Source organism: Hippocampus comes, unplaced genomic scaffold (assembly GCF_001891065.2).
Source record: "Hippocampus comes isolate QL1 unplaced genomic scaffold, H_comes_QL1_v1.1 scaffold66, whole genome shotgun sequence".
In the NCBI taxonomy this organism is placed as follows: domain Eukaryota; kingdom Metazoa; phylum Chordata; class Actinopteri; order Syngnathiformes; family Syngnathidae; genus Hippocampus; species Hippocampus comes.
The window spans coordinates 468,268-479,570 of NW_017805003.1; the positions used below are offsets into that span (position 1 = coordinate 468,268).

Sequence of the window (11,303 nt, forward strand, 5' to 3'; positions counted from 1 at the left end):
GCTATTTCGCCAACTGCCAATTACCACCAAAGAAGAAAAAGACGACGAAGAAGACGACAAGCAGGAAAAAGAAGCGCGTTGCAAGCACAACTCAGCCAATTTGAAACTACGACGCGACATCGGACCCAGGAGGTAAGATATTGGCCTCCAATAAAAACCTTTATCTCAACTGCCTCCTTTCGACGTTTGACATCAACGGTCATAATACATGCACGTTTAACTTCGTTTACAGCTTAGCTAACATGGGAAGCTCATTCAGACATTATCGTATATGGCGCCTTAATGTGTTTCAGGCTCACTTAAACAAGACTTTCTACTCATCGAGTAAAAACATAAGTCTGAACATTAAACATGCTAATAGTCTAATCTTTTCCCACCAGTAACTCTATTATATTGTTGAATTCAGCCAGTGTGATTTAATGTCGGCGTTGCAAATGATTGCGCGCGCAATTCAAGATGACGACCCCATTGTTGCTCGATCTTAGACGCGAACGAACTTGTCCAGCTTATTGTAAATAAAAATAAAAGGTGATGTCAATTCTATCTTGGTGCGTGTGTGTCTGTGTTCAGGGGTATCATTTTTCGTTTAGCTGCTAACTTGAGAAATTATGTTCAATAATGACGTGGCCCATGTTGGTCATTGATTTAATCACCCCTGGTATCTCCGCCATTGAGAATGAATGGGGAATTTTTTTCATTCTTTCAATCCGACCAATATCGGTGATTTGTACACTGATGATTTACAATTTTGGGGAAATGTATTTATGCATTATAAACGTACAGTTAAGCAATTGCACAAAAAAACATCCAAACGAAAAAGAGCTGCCACATTTATTTGTCTTTCAAAAGACAAAAAAAATGCTTTGTTTACATTTTTTTAAAAGAAAGGTAATCGTACTGCGTTATGAAATATTAATACACGAACATAACAAAACATTATAAAGAGAATAATACAGAAATAAATTGGATTTTTAAAATTTATCATTTGGTTTGCGTTTTTGGGAGGCAGCCCAGTGGATCTGCAGTTAAGTCTGGTCGGCCGCTTATCACATGGTTGCTTGCGATTGTTTTCGTTTTATATTTTTATGTTCGACTGTCACGTTCAATAAATAGCTGAAAGTGCTCTGTGACTCTGGTGCTTTGTTTTTTTTTTTTCAGTTCGCTCGCAACACCAAGCAAAAATTCATCAAAGTGACAGCTCGAAACTCGTAAAACCCAAAGGTTGGAGCAAGCATAAGTCAGCTGTATTTGTGACCTTTGTCTTGTAGGTTTGTTTGATTTGCGACCTTCAACAAGGCAGCCATGTCTTCAACATCACAGAAACATCGTGACTTTGTGACCGAGCCAATAGGAGAAAAACCTGTGTTTGCTCTTGGCGGCATTGGTGAGGTCCTTGGCAAAAGACTGGAGGAGAAAGGTTTTGACAAGGTAACACATATTCAGTTTGATTCATAGTATTTTTTAATCTTGTGTATGTACTATAGTCATGGAGAGATCCTTGGCTTATGATGGAGTTCCTTTTTTTGTTCCTGTGGATCTGTATAACTATTTTTTGCCACAATTTTTGAGTGTGCAACAGTTTGATAGACTCTGATCTGTGCTTATTTATATTGTAATGGATCTTTACCTGAAAAAGCCATCAGACAGAATGAGGTTTGTGAGGAGACAGATGGATGACGGATTTCTTTTCGACCTCTATACATGTTAATTTAATAATAACTATTCAAAGAGAGAGGGAGAGACACACACAAATGATTTAAAACCGTTTCCGTTTCTATTCTGTGTTCACCAGGCATACGTCGTCCTTGGACAGTTTCTGCTGCTAAAGAAGGACAATGAGCTTTTCCGGGAATGGCTTAAGGACACTTGTGGCGCAAACTCAAAACAACAAGGTGACTGCTTCAACTGCCTTAAAGAATGGTGCGACGCCTTCCTATAAAGCTTCGTCTGTTTCTTTTATATTGTTTTTGTAGTTCAAACTGGCCATCAGCTCTTCGACAGATTTAAATCCACGATATATACGAACAAACACTGCAACACACGTGTGAGGTTTATTGAAGTAAACTTTTAATTGTGCATCCTGTTGATGATGTCATTTATTATTCATCGTCTGTATCACATTTTAATGAATAGCTCATGAATGATCGAAATAAATTTGGAAGTCAAGTTGTTGCTTAAGTTATTTTACCAGACTTTTCAGGTTTACTTCTGGCATTAGACTTCCCATTTGATGAATAGTGTAATTCTAGACCGTTGTTAGTTAGCCTGCAAGCTCTTCAGCGAGTTTTGGGGCGGTGATTGCTGCATTTATTGACAAGCCCACATCTGTGTTCGCAAGTTTGGCAAATTAGCTATAAAATAATTTCCTCTGTTCGAAAAAAACTGACACCCTATTCTCCCTTTCTTCAGTGTGCTGAATTAGTTGGTTGTTCATGCAGTCTTACTAAGCTTTAGATTTTCTATTTACCAATAGATTTGTAAGCAACCTGAAGCTATTAGCACATCATACTACTGTTATCAACGTGCTCTCGTTACACTGCCAATATTTGAGATTTGACAGATTGGCTGTACCAGCACATTTGTAAACTGCATTTGAAAAAAGGTAAGCTGACACTTGGCTGAATTTTATGATTAACTGTTATAATTAACGCAAAAGTAGTTTGAGTCTGAGCCTCCAACTTGCCTGGTTAAAAATGTAGACAAAATAAGATGCTGATGAATGTGTTGAACTTGAAAGCAATGGACTGCGACATTAGTTACACCTTCACAATATATGATCGAGTCCCAAGAACTGGCTGATGTCCTGTCACCATTATAATAAAGCTATCAGTACTTATTTTGAAGTTGCCTAAAACAACACTGCGTCATAAAGGGAGCTTATGACACGAGGGCCTGCTGCATGTGACTGACGCTTATGTGTCCGGCTGTGAATTTTATTTTATTATATGCGATTAAGAAAAAGGGAAATTAATGAATTTGGACCTTGTGAATGTATTCTTTTACATGTTCACTGCAGTGGCTGTTTGTCAAATAAAATCACAACTGAAGGAACACGTTCTCATCACAGGTTTGATTTCAGTGTTAATCTTAACCCATCAGACAAGGCAGGTGGACCCCACCTGTAAATTGAAAACAAAATCCTCGAGATTGGAAGAAGAAACGGAGGTAAAGAGGTTGCATTAGTGTGCACACCCTCACAACTTGGTATGTGGTTGTTTCAAATGAACAAGTCGTCATCGGCACACACCTGCCCTAATTAACATCTAATAACATTCAGCTGTTCTAGTAGGCTTCTCCTGACATGTGTGGAGTCACAGCACAAGGATCTTGTTCAAAGACAACAGTTTGGAGAAAGGTACAAATTACTTTCCAAGGCTTTTGATATACCACGGAACACTGAAGACAGTCATCCAGTGGATAAAACATCGCACTAAAGTGACCAGTTGATGAGAAGATAACTGATCAGGGACGCCGTGAAGAGCTCAACAGCAACACCGAGGAAGCTGCAGCAATTTCTGGCAAGTACTGGCTGTTTAGTAACATATAAAATAAAGTGGAACGTTTTGGCCGTAATCGTAAGAGCTATGATTGCAGTGAACACAACATGGCTTAACAACGAAAACATCATGACACACTAGTTACTTTGAAAACATGTTGGCACCATCATGCTCTTTGGCTGTTCAGCTGTAACAGAGGGGCGCGCGCACACCGATCTAAATATTGTCCTCGGCTGACAACCGCCCGTTTATAAATTCTCCCCCCCTCCGAATGTTGGACTAACAAATGTTCAAAATTATCTTGCATGTGCGCTCTTGCTTATTCGTGCCCTTTTATTTGTGAGTGTATGTAGTACACGAAGTTGTCCACCCGATGTCGCTGTTGTTAAGCCAAGGTTGTAGTTGAGACACATGCACGTTATTTAATTTGATATCACGTGGCCCAGACCAGTAAAAATGATTGCATCACTGAAATAAATAACGACGGTGATATTTTTCACCTTTCTTTTAACGCATAAAAATACTTGTCCAGCTGTAAAGTCTCCCAAGCAAGCAGTTTACCTGTCAATGTCATACACACGCCCCCAACGAGTAGATTTCTGTTTCCGCAATGTCAAGCTTGGCATGTGCTCGCACTACCCCGATTTTTAACCTAATTGAAGGATACCGCAACAATTCGCCTGGACCATTCTAGGTTCCATTCTCAACGGCGCCAACGCCACGTTACGCCCAATTCTACCTGTGCAAATTACTAAAGGTAGAAAACTGCATCCACGTGCAGTCCCCGCAATGCCCCCTTTTTAAAATAAATTCAAAAACAGTTGAACAAATAAATTACTGGCTTCTGATTTGAAAACTTGTTGTCCATGAATTTTGTTGTATATATGTGATTATTTAAGGCAATCATATAGCTTCACAGTCATAACGACCGCTGACAAAAATCATTTTGACACCCTTGCTATAAAGCATTCATCTTATTATTATTATTTATTTGGTGGTTCAAACTGCATATCACATGTAATTTAATTCAGTCAAATGAACTCTGAAAGGTATGTGCATGTGATGTAAACCGTCGCTTGTTACTGATGCTGCTGTGTTTGGCTGTGAAACATTTTTTCTGCAAATGATTGCATTTGTGCATGTCCACTGCAGTAGCTGTTTAACAAATGAAACCACAAACGTTTGGAATGCTGTTTCACTACAGGTTTTATTTCAGCGCTTCATGTTCTTTGGTGATGATTTTCCTGTCAAACGTTGCCACTGTCATACAAAATGTTGAAAATATTCGCACAAGGATTCCAAAAATAATGACGCCAAAATAACAGTGAAGGGTCAGATGTGTCATTCTTGCCTTTTTAAAATAATCCGAACAAGTTATAAGATGTTTTCTTGGTGAAGCTGTTGAAGGATGGGAATGACACAGCACCTAGATTGTAACTGCTCTACCGTATTTAGTTTTAACATTCTGAATGTATATTTACCCTCATGATCCATTTTATGAGGCACACCTACAGAAAATGATCAGATGTAACACAGGAGCTGTATCAAAAGACAGTTGCGCTATATTGGCGCGGCAAAATATTGCAACGGGCTTCATTATGATCCACTGACTGTGACATAGCTACAACTTACAGCCACAACAATAAACACTGACAAAAGCAAAAACAGAGGGAAACGTGGACCGTGAACATCGATTAACAAATTCAGGCATATGCAGAAAATGGTTTATAATGTTAGCAATTTAGGATTATAGTGTATGGCTCATTAGTTTGTGTGGGTGTACCTAATGTAGTGGCGATGGTGTCTGGATGCACGTTTGAATGTTTTTGGTGACTCCGGTGTTTATATAAATCAGTTGACCTTTTGCGCTATACCACATATTGGTTAGCAGCAAACAGACACACACGTGATCCGAATCCTCTTTTGACCTGATTACAGCTCACTAATGTCTTTAAAGAACCAATAGCCATTCTTAAAAGTCTGTCTGACTAACGTCCCAGATAAACATTTATAATGCTTCCACATGAATGTATCCTCTGAGGTATTGTTGATCCAAAGTGAAATTGACATTTTTATAAATGATATGTTTTCTAGTGGATGACAGTTTTTTAAATATGTTTATTTTTCTTTCGACCTGGCAACTTTCACTGATGGCTCTTACTCATAATCATTTAAACGATGTAGTTCCTTTTGTGCTGGACTGTGTACTGTACACAGGCACCATATGCAAGTACCGTAGTCGGTGGTACACATGTACTCTCCATTTGTACTTTTTTTGAAACAAGCCCTGATTGAGCTCAAAGCAGAGCGCAAAAGAATTTCTTCTCCCTGAAAGGGTTCTCCGAAGTGGGCACGGGTGTGATCAGGGGGTCGTCGCAAGCGTGGGCGTCGCAGTACGCCATCAGGTCAGCGGCCGCCTTGGATACCTGCAGAGGGTCAGAGTAGTCCTCATGGGCCCGTTGTTTGACGACACTTGCTACGAATTCATTCAATTCGTTGTTTGTGTACATTCAATGCAAAGAAGGAAATCAAATTCTATCCCGCGTTTACCAGGCTGCTGATTGAAATCTACATAGCATCAAGACATTGAAGTTTAGGCTCGCATCAAAGCAAAAAAAAAAAAATCTGCCTATCCCTCCAACATGAACAATGGCCTTCAAGGTCAGCAATGTCAGTGTCAACATGACACTGTTGACAAGAATTTCAAGAGCAACATCAGCAAAGGCAGACTTTGTCTAAACTTTCATTTATTTACTGCAGTCAAGTATAACTTGGAAGGTGTAAAAAGCATGTGTACTAATACAATACAGTATATACTGCCTGGCCATATTAGATCATATATGACGTCTTGACATTCAATATACAAGTTACGGAGGATTTATTCTGCTTTGAACTACACTACAATTTGATGACGTTTCTAATCATTTGGTTGGCCGCCTTGGATACCTGCAGAGGGTCAGAGTAGTCCTCATGGGCCCGTTGTTTGACGACACTTGCTACGAATTCATTCAATTCGTTGTTTGTGTACATTCAATGCAAAGAAGGAAATCAAATTCTATCCCGCGTTTACCAGGCTGCTGATTGAAATCTACATAGCATCAAGACATTGAAGTTTAGGCTCGCATCAAAGCAAAAAAAAAAAATCTGCCTATCCCTCCAACATGAACAATGGCCTTCAAGGTCAGCAATGTCAGTGTCAACATGACACTGTTGACAAGAATTTCAAGAGCAACATCAGCAAAGGCAGACTTTGTCTAAACTTTCATTTATTTACTGCAGTCAAGTATAACTTGGAAGGTGTAAAAAGCATGTGTACTAATACAATACAGTATATACTGCCTGGCCATATTAGATCATATATGACGTCTTGACATTCAATATACAAGTTACGGAGGATTTATTCTGCTTTGAACTACACTACAATTTGATGACGTTTCTAATCATTTGGTTACCTTATTTGGATGCATGAGCCGCAAAATATCAGCCCTCTCTCTGATTCTGTGCACTTCTCATTTGTAAACGCAAGGTGTGCTATGCATAAAGTTACTTATGGTTAATATCGTCCGGTTTGTGAGGAGCTCCGTGTTGCTTTACCTTTATCCTGCAGAAACTAGCCTCGATCTTCAATTGCTCAACCAGCTTCCTTGCCTGGCCGACACTCATGGTGCTGTTGACTGGGGTGTCTCCTTTCATTCTGAAGACAAACATAGCAAAAGACAGTCAGGCTTTTCGGAAGACACAAACCCACAATTTTGTGATCATTTTTTTCTGTTGAATTGCATTGATTTATCGCCGCAATGCACAAGGAAGTGTTGCCTTTTCATTGATCCTGTCATATTTGTAAATGAACTCTGTATATAGTAGCAACTTGTATCGGTTTAACTCAACCACACATCTCAACGAAGGGCTTACACAAACAAAACAATACACAGCACATAACTCCACTGTTTCGGCTCAAAAATCTCAGTCATTACGGTCAATGTGTCATATCGCAGCTGTTACATTAGTCACCTTGTGCCTAAAATTAATCCCACCGTTTCAAATCCAATACGTTACAGCAACAAGGCTAACTGCTTGAATTGCATTCACCCTGGCCCGCACAATTTAACCACAAGCAAGAATAACCACCAGGATGAAATTAACACCCCCGCTGCACAATCCCTCCTCAATGACTCAAAAACATACCAACGTGACTGCAAGTAACAACAGCCGGATTGTTAATAAGGAATGCCAGACGTGAAGTGAATCTGTTCCAGCCATTGTGGGTCTTTCCCCTATTGTCTTTTCACCCCTCTCCATCCACCTATTTGTCTCCTTACCCGTATGATATTCCTCTTCAGGTGCAATCTCTTCCCCCCCACCCTCTTGTCTCCCGTTTTGTGGGTCTCTATGGCCCTCTGTCAGATTGTGTGTGTGTACGCGCGTGTGTGTGTGTGTGTGTGTGCTGTCAATGTAGCAGGACCCCACCCCTTACAGACGACTGCCTGGATGCTCCCCTGCTCTCAACAGTCCAGTGCACTGCAATCCCGCCACAGTAAAATCCGGAGGCTCATCCTCTCCGCAGTGAGTGGTATCTGCCAGATGGAGGAGGGGGAGGCACAGCATTGATGAGGTTTTCTTAAGGGGCCGGTGGTGGAACTGACCATGTTTGTGGAGGGGAATCTGGAAAATGGGGGTAATTTCCCCGTCTTACATGCTGGATCTGCCATGCACCAAAATTGTCTTTGCGGGCTTCAAATGTTTGTTATTCGGTGTGAAAATGCAATGTACTTATTGATGTCAGTTCAAAAGGTCTGAATCATCACTGCCCCCCTTCCCTCTCTGTAACACCCTCCCTCTCCTCTGTTGCTATGGGGACTGCTGCAGTCTACTGTAATGGTTTACAATATCACTTTGTTTTTTTTAAACCTCAGGAAATTCTTCTTGTGAGGCTTATTTCAATTATTTTCGGCACACACGTGAACTAATTAAAATCTGGCTGATGATGCACTGAAAGACTAAATACCATTTAATTCATTTTATCATGAATATCCAAAGTAATTCGGCAGGGGCTCCTTTACATCGCGAAATAGTGCATACAGCTCAAGCACTGTCGACACAACAAATGAAAAAGTAAATAAGACAAAAGTATTATTTCTTTTGGGGTTGAATGGCTCTGATTATGTCGAGCATGTTTTGTCTCTGTCAGCGAAAACCATTTTTCGCGTGACGAGATGTCGCTCAGAATTTACAAGCGTAGCTGTTTTTTCCTTTGCTGTCGTAAGCCATAGACATACAGTATTCAGCTTAGTGTGTGCATCGTACACCAATTATGCCGCCATATTGGATGTGGTAATATGAAGCGATCGGTGAAGAAGCGCCTTTCGTTTTATTTTTCTCAACTTTGTTTGCAGCCACCAATGTATGCAACACTGTAACAGTGATCCTATATGACTAACACTTTGCTGCTGTGAATTGGGAATTTCTCCATTGCGAGACTAATAAAGGTATTCTTATCTTATTTATAAACGTCTAATTTTAAATTCCTTGTCTTTGATGCTTTGTTTAACAAAAACAAATGCAAATGTCGTGTTTAGCTGTGAAACAAAACGGAATTCCATTAAAAAAGATAATTCCGGGTTTTGTTAGCCCGATTATATTATAGTTTTTTTTTAATTCATTCATTTACTCCTAACATTGGTGTACACCGCCCACTGCCTAAAGACAGCTTGGATAGGCTCCAACACGGCCACGACCCTCATGAGGATAAGCGCCTCAGATAATGGATGGGTGGATGATTAATAATGGTTAATTAAGCAGAACTTGATTACCCTGTGACATATAGAGCCCGCCATCCCAGAGACTCTTGAGATGAGTGATTATCTGACTTTTCCATGCTTATTTTTGCCTTTACATTCAGACAAAAATAAACAGCTTCACTTTTTAACAAAAAATAAAATGAACAAGTCTAAACACAGACTTGTTATCTCTCTCTGAAATACTAGCCGTACGTTTACGCCTCTTCGAATAGCTGTTTTAGATCAAACTTGTGTAAAAGGTCAACATATTGTTGACATTGTGAATCCATGCAGCAGATGGTGCACATCTCTGCCTCGAGGTTGTAGTCAATAAAGATTAAACCGTATTGTTGAAAGATTTTCATTTCAGCCCATTTGGGCCATTGATTCTATGATGACTGGTAGAGCACTGACATACTGGATGGGTTTCGGGTGAGTTACTGTTGTGACAGGATTGACGAGAGAAATAGAGGGAGTGCCATTCCACTCACTCAGACCCATTTTACAAATAGCTAAGTGCTGATCATCATTCCAGGTTAGGTAAAACAAGGAGAAAGTCCCAAGTCACAATCTACATGTTAACGTAACCCCGTGATTGTTCAGAAGTTAATTCCAACCAGATACTGAATAGGTCCTGTATTGATGTGCCTGCAGGGGCTTGATCACACAGTTGTAAGTACCAACTTTGTGTTATGCAATTCTAAAGCAAGCAGATGTGGGTGGCATGATGATGATCAAAATCATCAATTACAATTGGCTGTCTGTATTGATGGCACAGTTCAATACGAGACTGTTGGCTCATAGGACATGATTGTTGAGGATGTCCATATCATTATTTTTTTCATCTTAACTTCATCCTCTCCTTCAAGGAAAACAGACAAAATAATACAAAAACACATGTGCATTTCCTTCTTATTTTATTATTACAAGCGAGAGTTCCGATGTGTTCACGAGAAATGAACATGAGCAATGTCCTCATCCAACCATCCTCTTTTGCACTGCAATCTGGTAGGATCCTATCTGGTTTATTTTATTCATTTAGAATCGAGGAAAAAAAAAAAAAAAAAGAGGAAGTCCTCCGAGAAATCTTCAGCCGCGCCACAAACATTGGTGCCAGTGTCATTAGAGTTGCATTTAAAATGTCATAACCTTGCCGGTCAACATACAATGCAGTAGAACAGCCACTGTGCACCGAGCAAGCTGGCATGTTGCACAACACATTCACCCCCCCCCCCATGCAAATTTGGCACTGTGCCAACCAATTGCAGTGAGCAAAGAGCCATTTGGACTCGCTTGCCCTCTACATAGGAACAAGAATAATAATACAACATTGATGCTAAAAATGATATTCAAAAGCACATAGGCACCCATTTAGAATTCCTGGATGCATCGAAAATTTAAAACGATCCGGCATGACTGTGTCCCAGTTGGTGTGGACGAACTTGTGTTACTGTCGACGCTGTGTCCCGATGCTTTGATCTCAAAAGTGCAAACTGTATCTTTTGTCCATCAAGACCCCAATGAACAAACCTCCTGTTTTGGGGCCACTTTAGAGGTTTCTTAAGCCAATGGAGGTTCCAATCTGGGAAAGTTGTTACAGTTTCTTCCCCTGCTCCAATTACATTTTTGATTGATGTTGTCTTTTTTTTTTTTTTGGTTCATGTGCGGACTGCATGGCTCTGGTGGAAGTGCTGGCGTCCTCAGTGTGCGAGTTAATGAGCTGGCTAGTTTGCCTTTCTTGATGATAATTTGATGCTGAAAGAAACCACAATCCCTAATGTCTGCTACATCAACACATTTACAGCAAAAGATTTATCTCGCTCAAGCCATATTACGAGCTTCAAGAAATGTCCCAAAAAAAGTCTCTCCTTCCCTCCTAATACCTTTTCAAGGAAGACGCTACAGATGGTCCAGCTGCGCAAGTAGTCACACTGAAATGAACACGCAGCTTTGAGGCAGCACAAGTGAGTCATGTGCATAAATTGCTACACTTGCGCCCTTTCCAAACCTGCGCCGCTTTTTGTGATAA

General features: G+C 40.2%; 2 protein-coding genes across 6 annotated transcripts; one reads left to right on the top strand and one right to left on the bottom strand.

The window, feature by feature from the left end:
- Positions 1-11: 11 nt before the first annotated feature.
- Positions 12-2,166, top strand: banf1 (barrier to autointegration nuclear assembly factor 1). Of its 2 annotated transcripts, none has more exons than XM_019858998.1 (3): positions 12-132; positions 1,269-1,428; positions 1,793-2,166. In XM_019858998.1, exons 2-3 carry the CDS (start codon positions 1,303-1,305, stop codon positions 1,937-1,939), a joined length of 273 nt encoding a protein of 90 aa, XP_019714557.1. In that variant the 5' UTR covers positions 12-132; positions 1,269-1,302; the 3' UTR covers positions 1,940-2,166. The 2 variants fall into 2 exon arrangements, with proteins under 2 accessions (XP_019714557.1, XP_019714560.1); XM_019859001.1 differs by having other exon boundaries at positions 31-198.
- A 2,519-nt stretch (positions 2,167-4,685) lies between these two features.
- gng3 (guanine nucleotide binding protein (G protein), gamma 3) lies at positions 4,686-8,073 on the bottom strand. Of its 4 annotated transcripts, none has more exons than XM_019858576.1 (3): positions 7,972-8,073; positions 7,092-7,191; positions 4,686-5,923 (listed from the first exon to the last, which is right to left on the bottom strand). In XM_019858576.1, exons 2-3 carry the CDS (start codon positions 7,188-7,190, stop codon positions 5,795-5,797), a joined length of 228 nt encoding a protein of 75 aa, XP_019714135.1. In that variant the 5' UTR covers position 7,191; positions 7,972-8,073; the 3' UTR covers positions 4,686-5,794. The 4 variants fall into 4 exon arrangements, with proteins under 4 accessions (XP_019714135.1, XP_019714140.1, XP_019714137.1 ...); XM_019858581.1 differs by having other exon boundaries at positions 7,965-8,058; XM_019858578.1 differs by lacking the exon at positions 7,972-8,073 and adding an exon at positions 7,817-7,958.
- Between the last annotated feature and the right edge of the window lie 3,230 nt (positions 8,074-11,303).